Below are 22,133 nucleotides of genomic sequence, written 5' to 3' on the forward strand. Positions count from 1 at the left end.
GTAGGACAGCCACTCCCAAGGAGATACTTTACTGGACATGCATTCACCCTGCATTGCTCAAAGAGGACTGCCCCTCCCATACTATGTTACTGAATCAAAACTTGCTCGAGACATAGTGGTTGATTCCATGAATCTATCTAGTGTCTCGACTGTAGTAGGACAGCCACTCCCAAGGAGATCCTTTACTGGACATGCATTCACCCTGCATTGCTCAAAGAGGACTGCCCCTCCCATACTATGTTACTGAATCAAAACTTGCTCGAGACATAGTGGTTGATTCCATGAATCTATCTAGTGTCTCGACTGTAGTAGGACAGCCACTCCCAAGGAGATCCTTTACTGGACATGCATTCACCCTGCATTGCTCAAAGAGGACTGCCCCTCCCATACTATGTTACTGAATCAAAACTTGCTCGAGACATAGTGGTTGATTCCATGAATCTATCTAGTGTCTCGACTGTAGTAGGACAGCCACTCCCAAGGAGATCCTTTACTGGACATGCATTCACCCTGCATTGCTCAAAGAGGACTGCCCCTCCCATACTATGTTACTGAATCAAAACTTGCTCGAGACATAGTGGTTGATTCCATGAATCTATCTAGTGTCTCGACTGTAGTAGGACAGCCACTCCCAAGGAGATACTTTACTGGACATGCATGCACCCTGCATTGCTCAAAGAGGACTGCCCCTCCCATACTATGTTACTGAATCAAAACTTGCACGAGACATAGTGGGTGATTCCATGAATCTATCTAGTGTCTCGATTGTAGTAGGACAGCCACTCCCAAGGAGATACTTTACTGGACATGCATTCACCCTGCATTGCTCAAAGAGGACTGCCCCTCCCATACTATGTTACTGAATCAAAACTTGCTCGAGACATAGTGGTTGATTCCATGAATCTATCTAGTGTCTCGACTGTAGTAGGACAGCCACTCCCAAGGAGATCCTTTACTGGACATGCATTCACCCTGCATTGCTCAAAGAGGACTGCCCCTCCCATACTATGTTACTGAATCAAAACTTGCTCGAGACATAGTGGTTGATTCCATGAATCTATCTAGTGTCTCGACTGTAGTAGGACAGCCACTCCCAAGGAGATCCTTTACTGGACATGCATTCACCCTGCATTGCTCAAAGAGGACTGCCCCTCCCATACTATGTTACTGAATCAAAACTTGCTCGAGACATAGTGGTTGATTCCATGAATCTATCTAGTGTCTCGACTGTAGTAGGACAGCCACTCCCAAGGAGATCCTTTACTGGACATGCATTCACCCTGCATTGCTCAAAGAGGACTGCCCCTCCCATACTATGTTACTGAATCAAAACTTGCTCGAGACATAGTGGTTGATTCCATGAATCTATCTAGTGTCTCGACTGTAGTAGGACAGCCACTCCCAAGGAGATCCTTTACTGGACATGCATTCACCCTGCATTGCTCAAAGAGGACTGCCCCTCCCATACTATGTTACTGAATCAAAACTTGCTCGAGACATAGTGGTTGATTCCATGAATCTATCTAGTGTCTCGACTGTAGTAGGACAGCCACTCCCAAGGAGATCCTTTACTGGACATGCATTCACCCTGCATTGCTCAAAGAGGACTGCCCCTCCCATACTATGTTACTGAATCAAAACTTGCTCGAGACATAGTGGTTGATTCCATGAATCTATCTAGTGTCTCGACTGTAGTAGGACAGCCACTCCCAAGGAGATCCTTTACTGGACATGCATTCACCCTGCATTGCTCAAAGAGGACTGCCCCTCCCATACTATGTTACTGAATCAAAACTTGCACGGGACATAGTGGGTGATTCCATGAATCTATCTAGTGTCTCGACTGTAGTAGGACAGCCACTCCCAAGGAGATCCTTTACTGGACATGCATTCACCCTGCATTGCTCAAAGAGGACTGCCCCTCCCATACTATGTTACTGAATCAAAACTTGCACGGGACATAGCTCATTGGAATATATATTGCTGTGATGAAATACACTTATGAATCCGTCAAGCTACGCATAAAGGATTTATTAGCCTTTATTAACTGAGCACACTGTTACAATTTTAATGTCATATGGTAGTTTGTTATGAAGTCTTCATACCTTAGACATTTTTTTTTTTTCATTCAATAAGTTTTAAGGTATTTTTTTTATATTAAACTGTTTTTGTTTTGTTTAATACATATTTTACTATTGCAGGGCTTCTACATTATAGTAGCCCCACTCCCATGGCAAGTGATATTCAATGTTGGGCTAGTAAATAACTACCATCGCCATGCCCGATGGCTAGTGAATTCAAAGTTTTTTGTCAAATGCTGCATTTATGTCTATTTTATAAATGTGAATATCCTTCTGTTTTCTCTCCTCAAATCTAAGGGTTTTTTTTAGCTATATCTCGTCCTTTAGGTAGCATATCCAGTTATTTCTATTAGTAACATTTCATTTACATAAAATATGGCTAGTGAATTTTTAATCATGGCTGGTAAATTGTTTAAATCATTGATCCCATGGCTAGTGGGTTGTTATAACAATTCCAGAAGCCCTGAATATTGGTTCAAGTATTAATGCCTCAGCTTCATAATGGATCTTTCCAAAATGTGTTTGGCAATGAAATTGTCGCTATGTATAATTAAATCGATTGTGGATTTATATCAACAGAAACAAATTTAAACAGACTAGTCATAATATGGAGTTATTGATAAACATTTGTCAAATCTATTTAAAAAGTTAAATGGAAGTAACCACTGACCGCTGGTTACAATAGGGTTAGGAATTCCTAAGTCATTATCTTGCAATAAAAACGTAAGCCTATTGCCATCTATCGGTTCGTCATTTAAAATCAACAAATATTAATGCCCAATTAAATGTAGTTAAGATCAGTACTGTCAAAAACTCGGTTCGAAAGAGAAAACAGGCATACTATTATCCTGTTCAATTATTTAGACCCAAAGTTGTTTGCAAATGTTACGTTTATTTCCTATTCGATATTTGTTTTCTTTGCATTTACATGAAAACAAACCCAAACCCCGACAGGTTTTATATACAAATCATCATATAAAATGCACGAAGTTGACTTAATTCCACTTTTTAAAAATCTCTGTGTGTTCGGAATGCACGTTATTTCTCCTATAAAAGATTTGCATATCAAAAGATTGGGATCTGAGGCTACGTGAAGGCCATTATAGCTTGTTTCACAAAATCAAGGTTATTATTGTTTTGCAGTGTGTAACAGCATTGTCTAATCTTTCCGTTAAACATAGATGTAAACAAACAGAACATGTAACCCTTTCTTGTAGGTGCATTATATTTAATCAATTTAGCTAATGTATTATGTATTTTTATTTTATTATATCAATTATATATTAGCATACCATACCTAACCTAACACAACTGAGGTGTAGCACAGTAATAAACACAAATCACCTCACACACCGCAGGAATGTGCTTTCCAAATTTATAAATAAATTTAATGCAGGGCCGGACCCAGAAGACCGGGGCGGGGGGGGGGGGATAAAATGTCAAAGGCCACCAACATCAAATAATAATAAAAATGTTATTTAATTTGCCTCTAAATTGGGAACTCATACGTATATATATATATATATATATATATATATAGTATTTATGGTGGTGCTAGGGGCTGGGGTTTGGGGGTGGGGTGTTACATTTGTAATGCGAAAAACCAAAGGGCTATTGTTCGGACTCGTATGGGTTCAACCACTTTTTCATCCCGCAGACACAGCCCTGAATGTCCAAAATACGATAGCATTGATTGGTCAATAACATCATTATTTCGATCTATGACTGCACGTGCTATTGTAGCAATGTGTAAACCACGTAAAATACAAGTTAGGTAGAGTATATAAATTCATTGAAAATGTATTAGTAGATATTCTTGTTATTGTTATTTGAGGAAAAATATGGGTAAATCGAAAAACACTTCAGTTGATGTAAAATCGTGTATTAAGAACGTTTTCGATTATTGTGAAGATGAATATCAGCGCGGTAGACCTAGGTATGCTTCTTATCGAATTGTCGATCGAGTTGCCGCTGCACTTAAAGTTTCGGTTTCAACAGTAAAAGGAACTGTGAAAAATCTAAGCTCTACGAATTCGAGCACAGAAATCACTGTTATAAAACGCGACCGAAAACTCATCGATTTATTTGACAAAGATGTTATTAGACGACGAGTATACAGATTTTATAGAGAGGGCGAATTACCTACATCACATAAGATTAACGTGGCTTTAAGGGAGGAATGTGGAATCAACATATCCATATCAACTTTACGAAGAACACTCCATGACCTCGATTTTAAATACCAACATATGTCTACAACCGGAAAAGTGATTTTTGAGACTGTCTTATCTCCATGAAATATCCAGTTTACGAGAACAGGGGTATTTAATAGTGTATCAAGATGAGACCTGGGTGAATGTCAACCACACAACATCCCACCACTGGACAGATATCCACCCGGGCACAAGTACCGCCAATCACCTGCCGAAATCAGACGCTGCTGATAGAGTTCCTAAACTCTGTTCGGTGACTGGGAAGGGAAAAAGACTTATTATTTGTCATGCTGGCTGTGATAAATATGGATTGATAGATGGCTGTGAATTGATCTTTGAGGCTAAAAAACACAGACGGAGACTATCATGGTGAGATGAATCATGACAATTTCATCAAATGGTTTGAAGAACAACTTATGCCTTCTCTACCAGAACATTCTGTTATCGTCATGGATAACGCAAGCTACCACAACAAATTAACTGAGATTGCACGATGTCCTGCACTAAACGCTAAAAAGGAAGAAATTCAGTCGTGGCTACGAAACAAAAATATACCTTTTGAGAGTAACATGACAAAGCCAGTTCTTTATGAAATTGTGAAAAGTAACAAATGTGCACAGCAATTTGTTACTGATGATATTGCTGAACGCCATGGGCACTTGTGTCTAAGACTGCCGCCAAGACATTCTGAACTCAATCCGATAGAACTGATCTGGAGTCAAGTCAAAGGGCACATAGCTCGTCATAATGATGGTAAAATGACCACGGTGCGGAGAGAACTTGCACATGCATTGAACTCTGTCACACCTACACACTTCTCTGACGCAGTTAAACATGTAATAAAGATCGAAGAAGATTTTAGAAAACAAAATAGTTTTATAAGAAATAAAATACCCCCTGTGATAGTCCCCCTTAACGAAGATAGTGATGAAGAAATGAGTTTGTCGACTGATTAAGTTATTTCTCCATGACCATCAGGAGTATTACTTTAATGTATGCATGAACTCTTTAACACCAAAAACAATTTATTTCCATATCATTCACTATCAAACAACCTAACAACCTATAAACTAATCGACTAGAAATGCATATAGACTACACATACATACGAGAGAAATGTTTATTTAACGACACACTCAACGCATTTGATATACGTTTATGTGGCGTCAGACAAAACGGTTAAGGAGCATTATGACAGTGAGAAAGAAACTCGCTACCTCCACATGGGCCACTGTTTCCGATAAGCAATTTTGATAAGCAATAAGGGACGTTTTATATGCACCATCCCATAGACAGGATAGCACATACCACAGCCTTTATACATCAGTTGTGGTGCACAGGCTGGAACTAGACACAACCCAATGGGTCCACCATGTGGGATCGATCAGTCGACCTACCATGAGCGAACGCTTTACCTCTGAGCTACGTCCCGCTCCATATACAAAAGAAGCCTTAAGTGGGGTTGGGGTTGTGCAAAGGGTCACACCTCCACCAATCGCATGCATACCATATTCTTCTCTCTCTCTCTCCCTATAACCATATAACCATAGATTAAAATATGTTGAGTGCGTCGTTACATAAATGACGTCTCTCTCTCTCTCTCTCTCTCTCTCTCTCTCTCTCTCTCTCTCTCTCTCTCTCTCTCTCTCTCTCTCTCTCTCTCTCTCTCTCTCTCTCTCTCTCTCTCTCTCTCTCTGTATGTATGTCTCTCCCTTCAGCGCGCGCGCTTGTGTATTCCACAATATAATTAGAATATTTGATACATATTTTTTTTTCAAACTGAGGTTTTGTCACTTGAACTCCCCACCTGAATCCGCGCCTGCTTCATGTTTACAGATATTTTCTTAAATATAGGTCATACTACGATTTGTGCGGATAGGACGATAGAACCGAACATTAGTTTGAAACGCACTATAGAATGATGCTTTTGATATGCAAATGACCTTAGTTATTTATAGGAGAAATAACGCGCATTCCGAACACACAGAGATTTTTAAAAAGTGGAATTAAGTCAACTTCGTGCATTTTATATGATGATTTGTATATAAAACCTGTCGGGGTTGGGTTTGTTTTCATGTAAATGCAAAGAAAACAAATATCGAATAGGAAATAAATGTAACATTTGCAAAAAACTTTGGGTCTAAATAATTGAACAGGATAATAGTAGTATTTTTGTGTCATTTTGAACAGGAATTTGGCGCAGGGAGTGTTCTACACTTCATTATGGCAGTCCCAGTATCACTGGGTCGTCTACAATGTCTCAGAGTGTGGCATGACAATTCGGGAAATGGGAACTGGGCTTCTTGGTATCTGAACAGAATGGAGGTCATAGACCTACAGTCGGGTGAAAGGTAAGAAATAATATGACTTTTTAGCTCCACAATGACCTTCGTCGGTGGAGCTTTTTAATACCAATTTGTACAGCGTCCACCTGTCAACTTCTACTTTAAATTCTGTCTTATCTTTCAGTTGTGATTGAATTGTTCTAAACCTGGTACAAGGATCCCCTGGGATTTATTAAATGTTTTTAAAATTTATATTGAATATTTGAAAGTCTATGTTGGCCTAGAGTTTTGATTGGATAGTTCTGAAACTTAGAATAAATATTCTCGGGTGTAGGTGTAGTCTTCACAATGTAATGTATATATATTGTTTGTTTGGGTTTTTAAAATTAAATTTAAACTATTTAAATGCTGACACTGAATATTTTAAAGTCTGTTTCTCCCACAGCTTTAATTTCAAAAGATTTAAATAGAATTTGTACCTCCGATATGACATTCGTCAGTGGAGCTTTTCTAATACCGATGTGTCTGGTGTCTGTTTGTCCAGCGTCTGTCTGAAAATTGTCATTTGAAGTCTATCTTATTGTAGAGTTTCGATTGGATTGTTCTCAAACTTGGTGCAATAATCCTCTGGGGCAGTCTCCACAAACTAATAGAGAGATGAGAGTATTTGGGAAATTAAAAAAAACATATATATATATATGTTTTTAATGTTTTAATGAAAATTTGAAATTTAAAAGTCAATCTTCTCCTAGAGGTTTTATAGGATAGTTCTGAAACTTGGTACTATGATTCGCAGGTGCAATTATCACAAATAAATAGAGAGATAATATTATTTTGGTAATTGTTTTTTAATAAAAAATTTTTATTAATTTAAATAAACATTGAACATGACAAAATTGAAAATGAAATAGGCCTCTTGTTTAATATTATTGTGAATATATTAGTAAGATACCGAATTAAAACTTTACATTGAAAATATTTAAATGTACAAATAACCCTATATTCTTCATTTATATTTTTACATAAATTTTTGGAAGCAATACATAATATAAAATCGTATTTTTGTGTTTAAATTTGCTAGTGACACAGACTTCAAAATCTTTAACTTAAATAGTTTGAAAGAGTATATGGATTTTTTCAGAGTTGATTTCCTGTGTTATAAGTGGCTATCATTTGAAGCTGGAAACATTGAAGCGATACTTGGGGTCGGCAGCTGTGTAAACATGAATAATTTCAAAACAATGTTCTTCGAACATGCCAGGGTCCACGTGACTGATGATCATCTCTGGTTGTCGACTGTATTTAGACCCGTGAAGAGCCATTTCAGTCGAGTTCAGCGAGTTGGTTGTTGTTTGGCTTTTTTGCTGCTGTCCATGATATCAAATGCAATGTTCTTTCAAGGACAGGATTTCAAAGACCGAAAGCAGTTATTTGACTTCGAGCTTGGACCTTTCAAATTTACCTTATCTCAGATATGGATCTCATTTCTGAGTGCAATCATTACAGCCATCCCCGTGTTTGTGATGATGTTTCTATTCAAGTAAGTATTAGTCCAATGATCTTCATTGATTTCTCATAGTGGGGACAATAACATATACCATAACGTTTTTAAACACCTTGCACTTTATTATTAAACAATTACTGTTGTAGCTTTGCTTTTACAATGATTAGCGATAGTGAGACGTGGACTGTCTTAAACGTGGATATACGTTTGAGTATGACTACAACGCTACAATTTTGAGTTGACAAATAACCTAATTAACCATATGACCATCATTATTTCAGGAAGTCTAGGTGTTTACTGTTTGAATATGATCACAGTGTTGCCACATTATTTCGAGTTGTTACGTAACCATATGATTAAGTCGAATAATTTTATATAGATCCACCACAGTCTTGGATCCAAAGATTGGCAATAAACAATCATTATCCCTGCCATTGTTCTTGGTGAAATGTTTACAGCTGGTTAAGTTATCCAGCTGTTTGTCAATGATTATTTTCATATCTGATAAATAACATTTTAACTGTGATGACAGCTTTGCCATTTTGAGTTAACAGCTAACGTATGGCCATTCATATTTAAAGAAGTCCATACATTTTACACAGATATAGTTCTGAATATACTGTTACAATTGCATCATCACCATCATTACAGAAAGTCCAAGCTGAGCAAGAGGCAGGTGGATGCCAACGAGTACACAACACACTGGATGCTGCCATGTTTCAAACGATTCAAGTTCTATAGGGACAGTGTCGCACTGCAGAAGATGCTGGTCATAAAAGACATTGTAGATGACGAGGAGGGCGTCCTGCCTCACTTTTGTGTCTACATCGGCTGGGTTCTCGTAGCTTTGGCTTCTTTGGTGTCTGCGGTTTTTGTACTTCTCTACAGTGCTGAGTGGGGAAAAGACATTTCTGAAGAGTGGCTAGTCACGTTCTTTATGAGCTTCTTCGAATCCCTGTTCATCCTGGATCCATTCAAGGTAATGGTTAATTCTTATGTTTTATTAAAATGCAATGCTATTATTTTAATAATTCATATTTGTCTTTACTTTGAGCATTATAATTTGTTTTACGGTGAATAAATGAATGGACAGAGAAATGAATGGACAAATGTGTGAAGAACGAATTGATGCAGTTGCGGTTTTAGAATTATGTTTAACATGACTATAACTCAAAGTATACTATTAAGAGATCCATAGGTGGTAATGTGCTTAACCAAAGAGAGTGGCTTATAAATTGTTTTATTATTATTAGGTCTCTGAAATAATTTTGTTATTCTCCTAGATTGTCTTTCTGGCACTCATCTTTGCAATAATTCTGAAGAAGATCAAAGTATATCGACCTACAGTGTTTGATCTGAAGCATATCTGCAACATGAACAAGAGAATTGGAAAATCAGCAACAAGTAAGTACTATTTGTCACGACGATTGGCATCTGAAGTGTCCACCCGTTTGTTTTGTGCAGAGATTGGGCCCTGGTAATGTCTTACGGTTTTGTCTTCAGGTCTAATGAGTAAAATATAGCATAATTATGTACTTGTATTAAATACGCGATTCATGTTGAATGTATGAATCATTATGTAGCACAAATACATATATAAGGAGTGGTTCATTACAAATGTATGTATTCAGTACAAATAAAATATAATTCAGTTAAACCTAATCAATGCATGTAAACTATGACCATGCACCTATGATTTTTTTACTTATGTAGGAATGTTTTATTTTTCTTGCAGCCAGACATTTGGACTACAGAAGCCCATTCCCTGAGGATGTAGTGGAGCAAATACAGTTCAGGATTAACCAGCAGTCCAAGATGCACAAGGCCATAAGTGAATTTCTAATGACTGTTTTCTTGCTCGTTCTCATCTGTTCGATTGGCTTCACCAACAGAGATCCACACGGTTTTCTGCTACGCACAAACTTACAGAAACAGCTGTCCAGTCCAATAAGACCCATCTACAAACCAGGAGAAGCACCTGTTCCAAATGATGGTGTAAGTGTTTGCTTGTGGTCTTCGTTTTGCATAACTCTTCCATGCATCCACTCCAAGCTGGATCCGAACGCTTATTGTCTTCTTTGTTGTCTTTTTTGTTGTTTTGAAAGGAGATACACTGATTTCATTGATGAGAGGCGTCCATGACGTGATATTTTACATCGACATCAGTGGAGTAGTGGTTAAGCTTTCGAGCATAAGGCTGGTAGTTATTGGGTTGGCATCCCTATACCGGCTCTCACCCAGTGCTAGTTTAACGACTCGGTGGGTAGGTGTAAGGCCACTATGCCGACCTATATCTCACTAACCACTAACTCACTGTCCTGGACATACAGCCCAGATAGCTGAGGTGTGTCTAGGGTAGCCTCAACTTTAATTAGATATACGCACAAAAATAACCATAAAATAAAATTACAAGGAGATCTTTTTGTCCAGTTTTTTGTTTTATCCGACTACTTTAATTATTATTAAATTAAGGACAAAACCGTATTTCATCATGAGGCAGAGTGAGTGAAAATTATGTTTCAGGCAAAGTCGTGGTTGCTTCCATGATCCACTATCAGGATGGCCACTCCCTTGGGAGATCCATAACATGATGTTTCATCCTTCCTGCACTCCCACGACTAGCTTAGAAAACCCACACTTGCACAGAGTAGAGCTGAGTGGAATATATATATCTGTTACGTGATGGCATGCACTCATGAATCACTGTTAAAACAGTGATGATATGAAGTCTTCGTGAAATTTGGGCATATCCTGCCCCACCGATGGCATCCATCATGAGTGCAACTTCACATTTTATTTCAACTCATTTTCGTGCTTATATCCAATTAAGGTTCAAGCACGCTGTCCTGGGCACACACCTCAGCTATCTGGGCTGTCTGTCTAGAACAGTGGGTTAGTTGTTAGTTGGTTAGTGGTTAGTGAGAGAAAAGAGGGTGTAGTGGCCTTACACCTACCCATTGAGCCCTCAAGAACTCGCTCTGGGTTGGAGCCGGTACCGGGTTTGCGAACCCAGTACCTACCAGCCTTAGTCCGATGGCTTAACCACTGCGCCACCGACGTCGATGCAAGAGTTTCACCAAAAAGATGAAAAAGTTATGCACTCTATGAAAATAGGGTATTTCATCGGACATAATTTTGATCAGTGATGCGTCCGCTTCTTTTTGTTGCTGATGGAAATTAGTTGAGTCAGTTCAACCTCTTCTTTGGTGAAATCCTCTTTCAAAGTCAGCTCACTGGCCATATCAGAGATCGGACCTGGGACGGATGTTTCTGAAACCATTGGGGAATAGGGGCACATAAATAGAGTTCTGAGTCTGGCAAAATATTATGTTGTGCTTCTTATTTCAACTACAATCGTTACTATTATCTCGCCTTCATGTAAAATACTTTAATCCCATTGGTTATTTACACCACAATAAAACCCTTAAACCCATAGGCTGAATCAAATTGTCTTACAAACCGACTGTGATTTCCTGTTTACGACCTGGTTTTAATGTGTTATAGTTAACATGTCAGCCAGATAAATTCATTGTAGAAGCACCACTCAGGGTTAAGTGTATTTGTATGGTCTCTTACCCCTTGCCATCGATTTTGGGTAAAAGAGCACACAGAGGATACATAAAACTCCTGTTACTCCTGGTGATGATTCAACAACTTGTATCAGCTTCAGTGACATATTTGGTGTTGGGAATCTGGCTTTATGAAAACCAAATGAAGAAGCAGTTTATTAGCTCTGCTAAGGCATTCGTCAGCAGAGCTTTTCTAATACCGATTAGTTTATCCATCAACCTTTTCTTTGATCTCAATCTTCTAGAGTTTTGACTGTATTGTTTTGAAATTTGGTTCAATGATCCTATGTAATGTATTTCCAAAATGTTTAATTTTTATTAAAAATAAAATTTAAATAGAAATTCTCCTCGAGTTTTGAAATTTAAAAATTTTTAAATAGACATTTTACACTGAAAATGTGAATGACGTTGCTTTTTTTAGTTTTGTGATGTTTTTGTAAGAAATGGTGGTTTTGCTGTTGTTGTTGTTGTTATTGCTGCTGCTGCTGTTGTTGTTTGGTGTGAAGACATCAAGTTATGTTTTGTTGCCTCGGGTCATGAACTTATACAATGCCAGGCTTATCAGGTCCAAATTTGTTTTTCTAAACTCAGGGTCACAATACAGCAGAGTTCTACATGTGGCTGAATTACACAATCATGGATGCTATGTTTCGAGAAGAGAATTTCAACGATGATCTACTCGGGGCAAGAGACAGACTACTGATGTCGGATCTGAGCAATCTCCGTGTTGGGGCGCCCAGACTAAGACTACTCAGAGAAAGGAAAAGTAAGATTTGATTGGTTTCTGTTGTTGTTGTTGTTGTTTTTGATGGAGAAAGGAGTTGTTTCTCTTGTGTGAGTTTTATAATTTTATTTTGTTGTTTGTTTTTCGCTTGTACTTTTTTTGGCTTTGTTTGTTTTGATTTTTTGGTGGGTATTGTTGTTGTTTTATTGTGGGGTTTTGGTGGGTGGTTTTTTTTTTTTGGGGGGGGGGTTGGGGGGGTTGTAGATTATTGGGGTGTTTTTTTTGTGGGAGGTGCTTTTGTTTTTTGTTGCGTTTTAATTTTGTTCTTTTTATTTTATTTTGTTTTTGTGGGTTTTTCATTCTCGTGATTTTTTGTCACCACATTTCACAATTCATACACAAATATTCTAAGTATGCAAATGAACATGTAAATATACTGCTATTTCATAGTTTAGGGTTGTGTCATTCTCCATTAAATGCAATTTTTTAAGCCATACACTTATGGGGGGGGGGGGGGCAACTGAGTAGTTAATAGTCGAAAACTCCTTTTCTTTAAGTTTCTATAATGCTTTCCGAATTTTTTCCCATGCTAGCTACGGCCCTGGTGTGTTAAATCTTTACAGCATTTTCAATATTGTTTATAAATTTAATAAGAAATATAAAATTTTAGTTAAAATATTGTTTGAATGTTATTGATGTTGGATGCTTTGTCAGCGGTGTTACTTGATTATTAGTGGTGTTACCTTATTTGGTTACACCACTGACAGTAACACCACTGACAAAATAACAATAATGCAATGAATTCCCCCCAAACCATGTGATTAACAAAAACCTTTCCATGAGTTCAGTGGTCAAAATCCAATGTCATACATTTTACATCATTTAGTTTGTGTAAATCTTCATCTGCCATTGATTCAAAATGGTAACACCACTGATGGGGAATTAAAATACTGCTTGAAAATACCCATGAAAAAAACAAGAATGAAAGTAATATTATGTAACATATTTGTCTTTTCAGGGTGATATTTACTTCTTTTTAGCATTGTTGTGCTCAGTGATGTTCAAAACTGTCAGTTTGTGTATGATCACATATAGAAATTGACAAATTCAAAATCGGTAACACCACTAACACAAAAACTTGTAACCAACATGTTTTCATCTTTCTAAAAACGTTGTGCATTCTTAGATGTCATTTGAACTATAGTTTGTTAATTTTGATGTTTAATCTATGGAATAGCACAAATTATTTAGTGTACTGTTTGTAAGGCATTACACTATATAACTTGAAATTTGGGTGTTCATGCTAGTGACTTTGTGAAACAGCCTATATATGCATATAAAAAACACCTAAATAAAGCAAAGTAAATTAACAAGAACAAAAAACCAAAACTTGGATAATTACATCAGTAGGGAATATTTTTTTTAAAGTGAAAATGTGATAAACTCTGGAATATGTAAACAAAACATAGCACTTAATGAACAATGAGCAGGTTGTTATTAATTTCCACAGTTGTACACATAAAATATTAACTTTCGTTTATTGACATATCTATATTATATAACTAAACAACCACTCGCTATCTGCATTAACCTAATGTGCATTAATCTATATTAAGCCTTGCTCAACATTATGCAATATCAGTATTTACAATCAACAAAATAAATTATTATACTAGCTTTTGTGTCGTACTGATTTTACGGAACGAGTGTCAGGATTTTTATATTGCCCAAGTGAAAGCCAGGGTAATACATGAAACCTTACACGAGTTTCGTAAAATCAGTACTATTCAAACACGAGTGTAATAATTTCTTTAATATCCATATTATTATTTATTTATTTTTATGAATAACAAGGGCCGTCTCAAGATGTTTCAACCACTACTAGGAGACGATGAATTGACGTCATATTTTACATGCACAGTATGAGCTAGGGCTGAGGAAAATTACGTTATTACTCTTGTCATTGCATAATGGATATAACTCTGTATTCCTATTGGTCGAAAACCAGTCACATGACCTTTCGTAAATAATGATATTGCTAGTTTCAGCCCGTGAACATGGACACTATGTTTAGTTAATCTACAAAACTGCAACACATTTGGATAAGGCTTTAATTTAGATTAGCTAAAATCTGTGATATTTAAACGGGAAAATACCATGGAAAAATAACTAGAGCTTGTCTTGATAACTATTACTTCTCAGACGAACGTGCGTTTTCAGAATTATCAAAAATGAGTTTGGGGTATTACAAAACCCTGGATGTCCAGAACCATTTCACGTGTATGAAAATGAATATTCTAAATAATAAAATGTACCCTCTTTAATCTTGTTCAATGTTAATCTTTTTAAGGGCATATAAATTGTGTAATTTTCATTGTTTCATTTACCTGTTTGGAAATGCCCAGTCAAAAACAAGCGTCACACTAAAGTAATTAAAATTAATTTTTATTTAAATACCATAGGTTATTTCAACGACGCATCAAAAGTCCCCCATATACCTTTTATAAATAATTCAAAATTGTCCCATTAATAAGTAGGCTAAATTATCTATCCCACACTCGACCACTGGCCATGCCAGAGACTGGGTGTGGGAGAGACATGCCTGAGCCTTAATTGGATAGAGGCACGTTAATAGAGTTTACGATTACGAAAACGGCTTTAATAGTGATTAGAGCACAGCTGAATTTCTAGTCCAATGGGAGCTTCATATTTGGTCACGTGAAGTACATTTATATCCCGATAAAGTACTTCAGACATTCACTTTATAAGCGGTATTACTGCACGTGCAGCTCTAAGACAGTTAGAGGACGAGTAACAATACTTTATCGGCGTATAAAGGTAGTGTCGCACGAGAAAACGCTCGGCTTACGCCTCGCCTTTGTCTCGTGCGACACTGCCTTTATACGCCGACAAAGTATTGTTACTCGTCCTCTAACTATTACAAAATATGCCGTAGTGTTTGAGAACTAGGGTCTGTCACTTTAATGATTAGGTAACGTAATACAACGTCAGCTGCTCATTTTAATGTAATACAACGTCAGCTGCTAATTTTAATGTAATACAACGTCAGCTGCTAATTTTAATGTAAACAACTACAAACTTGTGACTCTGTGCTGTCCTGCCACAGAAAAAAAGATAACAACTTTAGTCATACTAGTACGAGTTTAATTCCGAAAATACCACAAAGACAAGGTCAGTACTCGTCAAATTTTGTACGGAATATCTTGCAGATTTAGAAACGTACATGATACATCAAAACGCAGTTGGATTTGGCCTTCTCTGGATTTTATGCTACAAATAAAGGGGGGGTGTTCAAATTTATCACATTTAGGGTTGTTGTTTGTTTGTTGTTGTTGTTGGGGTTTTGTTGTTGTTGTTGTTGTTGTTGTTTTATTACTATAGTTTTGATACTCGTGTTGGTCATAGTGTCACCAAAACAAATGTCTTGGTAATGTTTCTACTGTTTATTTCCGCATTTCTCTGCTTCTCATACAACTTCATATGATTACGTCACTAAATCTCGTTAGTTGGAACGCATTTCGTGGGACATTATAAGCACTGGCGTATTTCGATTCTCATAAACAAAGTAGGAATGTACGCGTCTTGTGGATGTCATTATATTATAAAACAATTATTGGCCATATTTCGGGCAATATCGAGTTTTATGGACCAAACAAATTGATAATGACCACGGTCTCGGTCTATATATATTTTTTCTGTCTATAAAAGCTGATGTTGCCCTCAATGACTGTCAGACATTGATAAGTATAACATTATGCTATCAAAATAAACTGGAGCAATAACAAAGTGGAAATAAAATACAGACAAGATAAGGTAAGGTTCAAAGGAAATGTAGATTCACTTCACAAACGATATCACAAACAAATGATACAAAAATAAATTGTAAATTTAATATTAGCTTACATAGTAATTGATAAATAAATCACTGGACCCTAACGTGTATCGTTATACCAACATGTATATGTATGTACCTTAACATGTATAACCTAATCTGTTGCTGTCATAAATATTGCACTTATTTTTTAACGAATAGATTCCTATTGGGACTGTTTTCATGCTTGTTTGTATCAAACTGGAAATGCTTCTTATTACAGTAATGGATATATATAGAGTATATTCCAGGCAACCGTGTTATTTCTGCTATTTTATATTATTTCAGTGGTTTGTGCTCTGCCTTATATTAGAGAAGTTGACTGCATTCCACGATATTCAGTTACTACTGAAGACACCAATGACTACTGCGAGGAATGGAATGCTACAAAACCATGTGACGAAAACGAAGGGTTAAGGTTAATAAGTGCAGCCTGGACGTTCGTACCAGCTTGGAAAATCTGGGGTATTCCTATAACAGGCAGTTTCAATCTGTATGGTGGTGGTGGATATATAGCAGAGCTGGACATCAGTCGTCCAGTGGCTAAGAAAACTATAGCTGAACTGATAGAAACCATGTGGATTGACCGTCAGACGAGAGCTGTGTTTTTAGAGTTCACTGTATATTCTACAAACCTGAACATGTTCGCTTACATCAGTTTGCTGTCGGAGTTTCCCGAAACTGGCGCTATCCTTCACTATACCAATATCTACACCTTCAGAAGTCTTCAGCTCACAGGAACTCTGGGCGACTTTGTTCTCGTTTGTCACATTCTCTTCTTGATCGCCACTATTGTATGGGTCGTGGTTATGGGAGTCCGTCTGCTAAAAGATAGATGGACATTCTTCAAGGTGTTCTGGAACATCGTTGAACTCGCCACTGTCGGTCTGTCTTTTGCTGCAGTCATCTTGTACTTCATCAGGCTTAAGTATACCAACGAAGCCATTGCTCAGTATAAAGAAAACCCTCGCATTTTCATAAACTTCTACCACATTTCGGTATGGGATGGCTTCTTTATCTACGTTGTTGCCATTCTTGTAGCCCTTGTGACTCTGCGACTTATCAAGGTTCTGGGCCTTACTAAGGTCACCCGCACCGTGTTCACTGTATTGAAGCAAAGCTCTAAGACTCTTCCTGGTTTCTTTTTCTACATTTTCCTCATCCTGCTGGCATTCGCTGCATGTGGCACCCTGTTTTTCGGCCCCTTCGCAAGGGAATACAAAGATATTGTCACGTGTCTGGAGAGTCTCTTCTCAGCCGTGCTCGGCCACACTGGATTCACCAAGATGACCATCCCATCAGAAAGCAGCTGGTTTGGTTTGATATACTTCATCTCTTTCATCGTCATCGTGACTTTCACCTTGGCCAACATCTTTATGACGATACTACTGGATACAATGGACATGCTAGATCAGGATCACAGTACAGATCGGAATCTCGAACTGACGACATACCTGTGGCAGTCCGCTAAGGAAATTATCACTGGCAAGAAAGCAGCTGGATCTTTGAAATCAAAATCAGGTACATATTTATTGCTAATATTGCACATTGTTAAGATAAAATAAATATGCAGTGATTGGGTGACATAGACATACAGAGAGAGAGAGAGAGAGAGAGAGAGAGAGAGAGAGAGAGAGAGAGAGAGAGAGAGAGTTGAGGGGGAGAGAGAGAGAGACAGATAGAGACAGAGAGAGAGAGACAAAGAGAGAGGGAGGGAGAGAGAGAGAGAGAGAGAGAGAGAGAGAGAGAGAGAGAGTATCATTTTATTGATACTGTTGTCCAGATTTCAGAAGGGTTATGGCTTGCATTCAGATACTGTTTCATCAAATGATGCTTTTCAGAATTTTACGAAAATAGACATTAAAGGGACATTCCTGAGTTTGCTGCAATTTTTAAGATGTTATCGACTAACAGAGACATTCTAACGACTGTAATTACATATCAAAAGTATTTTTCTGCATAAAATATTAGTGGCTGTATATTAAACGTTTTTTTGATCGTTCTAATATTTGTACTAGGTTAAATTTCATTTTATTTCCTAAAACAGATTTTTTTTTCGTACGTACGAAATTATTTGAAAACAAAATTCAGTTTGGGCTTCTTACAAATATTAAGACGACCAGAAACACATTGAATATACAGTCACTGATATTCTAAACAACAAAATATATTTAATATGTAAGTATAATCGTAGAAATATTTTATTATGCAGCAAACTCGGGAATGTCCCTTTAATTGCTTGTCTTTCCAGAGAAATATTGATGAACAAATATATTTTACAGACACGGAGGACAATTCAAAATGGATGTTTGCAACCTTTCGTCAGCTGCAGATGACCAATGTCAAACAACAGGTGTTTGATCATAAATAATCAGTTTTCGTCAGAAGATAAAACAACGTGCCCTGTTGTTAAAAATATAGACTATTTGTTTGCTTTCTCTGTGATTGTTTTAGCAAAATACCGTTATAGGTAAGAGAAATTCAACAACCGATCTGTGATATTAAAATATAGACTATTTGTTTGCTTTCTCTGTGATTGTTTTAGCAAAATACCGTTATAGGTAAGAGAAATTCAACAACCGATCTGTGATATTAAAATATAGACTATTTGTTTGCTTTCTCTGTGATTGTTTCAGCAAAATACCGTTATAGGTAAGAGAAATTCAACAACCGATCTGTGATATTAAAATATATTTTTACTTTAAAAGATTTACCAATGTACATGTATATTAGTTGAAAAGAAAAGTATGGTTGACATATTTTCAAGTAGTATAAATCTACCAATATATTACACACTAAAGGTTTGGAGACCTATGTTACAAATAGCGATATCATTTAAAGCACACTGGTATTAATATTATTTAACTTTATTGAGCCCGCATGACCTGGCAACCTGCTAGACAGATTTGGGATATGATTTTAATATTAATTTACTGGGTGAGGGGGTGTAATTTAATCAAAACATGATTTGTTTAGAAAGTGATATCTTCGGAAATGGTGACTGTGATCATATACAGTTGGTTTTGTAAAGTGTAACGTGTGTAATGTTTTGTTTTCATTAGTTTCTCTATAGCTTTCTGGGTTTTGTTTTTTTAAGTGTTGACTAATGCCTTGTATTTTGTATTTGCTATAATATCCAAATCGTTTTGTAAACCGTCACTGTTTCAACACAAAGACAACAACCTAATATTGGTAGCCTATCATTCGTTCTTATCACATTCGATGGCACTTAGTTTATAGTACTAATGTTTTCATATCAATATTGGTAGCCTGTCATTCGTTCTTATCACATTCGATGGCACTTAGTTTATAGTACTAATGTTTTCATATCAGTATTGGTAGCCTGTCATTCGTTCTTATCACATTCGAAGGCACTTAGTTTATAGTACTAATGTTTTCATATCAATATTGGTAGCCTGTCATTCGTTCTTATCACATTCGATGGCACTTAGTTTATAGTACTAATGTTTTCATATCAATATTGGTAGCCTGTCATTCTTTCTTATCACATTCGATGACACTTAGTTTATAGTACTAATGTTTTTATATCAATATTGGTAGCCTATAATTCGTTCTTATCACATTCGATGGCACTTAGTTTATAGTACTAATGTTTTCATATCAATAGTCCTAGTTTTCTTTAAAAAGTATGACTAATGCCTTGCATTTCACATTTGCTATTATATGCAAATCTTCTTGTAAACTTACACTGTTTTAATGCATAGACAACAACAAAATTAGTGTAGCATATAATTTGTGTCACACTTGAAGGTGTTTTTTGGGGGGAGGGGTTGTATGCTGGGGTGCTTTTCTTTTTATTTATTTCGAATTTGGTTGGTGTTTATTTTTTGTTTGTTTTTTGCGGTGGCGATTTTGTTTTTTTAGTTCTGTGTTTTTGCTGTGGTTGTGTTTCGGTTGTGTATAGTTGGTTTTGTTTTTTAGTTCTGTGTTTTTGCTGTGGTTGTGTTTCGGTTGTGTATAGTTGGTTTTGTTTTTTAGTTCTGGGTTTTTGCTGTGGTTGTGTTTCGGTTGTGTATAGTTGGTTTTGTTTTTTAGTTCGGTGTTTTTGCTGTGGTTGTGTTTCGGTGGTGTATAGTTGGTTTTGTTTCGATGTTCCCCTTAATTTATGGTTCTTGTTCACTTTTATTTATTTTTTGTTTTCCTCTCCAGTAATGTTTATTATTGTTTATTAGTTAATTATTATTTAATTAATTAAGTGATGGTGGGGCATTAATTTTTGTATCAATAATTAATTTGTTCTAGATATTTTTTCTTGTTAATTTCTCTTTTTTGGTGGGGGTAGGGGGATGTTATTCTTCTTGGGGTTTTTTGGTGGGTGTTAGTATGCTGAGGGGATTCTGGTGTTGGGGTAGATTGGGGATGAGTTGGGGTGAAGATTGTGAACACATTTTAATTATTTCAATATAAAATGAATTAAGACATTTATTGACTAATTGTGAATAATTTTCGCATGATAGTAGTTGTATGCTTGTTTTCATCTTTGTATTTGGATATGTTACAAGTACATGTATGTATTTTTTTATCTTTTTATTTTTATTTTGACTTTTTTCTTTGTTTATCAATAACGGTATCACTTTCACGTTGTAAACAAATATCTGTATGCATCCACAGATTTTTATAGTTGATTTTTTTTTCTTCTTTCAGTTTATTATTACATTTCCTATAAATTGTCATAAACGTAACAATTGTTTCTATTTCTACTGTTGGACGAAATATAGCATAATCTACATATTTGCAATATAACAAGATGAAAATTGAACATAAATGTTTCAAATTACACTTTATGTTCCCCTGTGCCAGAGTTATAGATAAAATCAAAGTTATAGATAAAATCAAAGTTTATCAAATATATTTTTTATTATTATTATTGTTATTATTGTTGTTGTTGTTGTTGTTGGATGAACAAATGGTTTGCTATCATGTTCTGTTTATCGTTGCAAACTGTGGTATTTTTGCATAAACCACCAAATTAATATACTTAATATTTATATCGCAAATTAATTTTAACACGGAATCGCGAGGGCCTTTGTGTGCTCAGTAGACACACATTTGTGGTAGAGATATCAGTAACTAGTAGTTCGACTTTCAACTCACAGGGGGTAGGGCATTATCTTCTAAATTGAAAGAAGTGTTACCTAAATTGACCTACATCTGCTTCTGAACCTATGGTTGCTTCGAGTTAGGTAAGATCAACAGAGGGCGTCTGTTTTTACGTACCAATGTTTAAATCTTTACCTGTTATTGTATGCTTTAGTGCCGTGTATGTATATGTATTATTATGCAATGCACTTTAATCCTTAATAAATGTATTTAGAGCTGATTCTGTCTTATTTTCGTTGTTCAACAATTTGTTATCTTTTTAGCAGCTACAGATTCTATCTGTGGATCGATTCAGTTTTAAAAGTGTATCTCTCGGTCAGAGGTCGAATACATTCATGAAGACTAATATTTTCAGTCCAAAACAGTCCATAATAGATCGATATTTAGTACATACCTATTCAGTCTTACTATAGTGATAAAGACATTTGTTTCACTATAGTGATAAAGCCATTTGTTTCTTCTTCCTTCTAAATCACCTGTTGAATAGTGCTATTGGATGTCAGACATTTTATCATTCTGACACAGTCTTCAGAGGGGGAGCGGGACGTAGGCCAGTGGTGAACAGCTCGCCTGGGGACGCACGGTGTGGGATCGACCCCCGTTGGAAACCCATTCGGCTATTTCTCGTTCCAACCAGTGCACTACGACTGGTATATCAAAGGTCGTGCTATATGCTATCATGCATATAAAAAAAAATTCGTTATCACTAATGGGTTTCCTTTTTGATACTGTATGTTAACATTT

At 36.5% G+C, this 22,133-nt stretch overlaps 1 protein-coding gene across 2 annotated transcripts in view; it reads left to right on the top strand.

The window, feature by feature from the left end:
- Positions 1-21,609, top strand: part of LOC121378528 — a 48,738-nt gene extending 27,129 nt beyond the window's left edge. Inside the window, exons 16-24 of one of the 2 annotated variants that reach the window (XM_041506740.1) lie at positions 6,485-6,645; positions 7,721-8,119; positions 8,735-9,062; positions 9,367-9,487; positions 9,819-10,078; positions 12,244-12,418; positions 16,557-17,789; positions 18,551-18,683; positions 18,775-21,609. In XM_041506740.1, the coding sequence (XP_041362674.1) occupies positions 6,485-6,645; positions 7,721-8,119; positions 8,735-9,062; positions 9,367-9,487; positions 9,819-10,078; positions 12,244-12,418; positions 16,557-17,789; positions 18,551-18,639 (2,766 nt within the window). In that variant the 3' untranslated portion in view covers positions 18,640-18,683; positions 18,775-21,609. Of the gene's footprint in view, positions 1-6,484; positions 6,646-7,720; positions 8,120-8,734; positions 9,063-9,366; positions 9,488-9,818; positions 10,079-12,243; positions 12,419-16,556; positions 17,790-18,519 lie in introns of both variants that reach the window. The other variant, XM_041506741.1, reaches the window with a different exon arrangement.
- The last annotated feature ends 524 nt before the right edge of the window (positions 21,610-22,133 follow it).

The sequence above is a fragment of the Gigantopelta aegis genome, chromosome 8 (genome assembly GCF_016097555.1).
Source record: "Gigantopelta aegis isolate Gae_Host chromosome 8, Gae_host_genome, whole genome shotgun sequence".
NCBI lineage: Eukaryota > Metazoa > Mollusca > Gastropoda > Neomphalida > Peltospiridae > Gigantopelta > Gigantopelta aegis.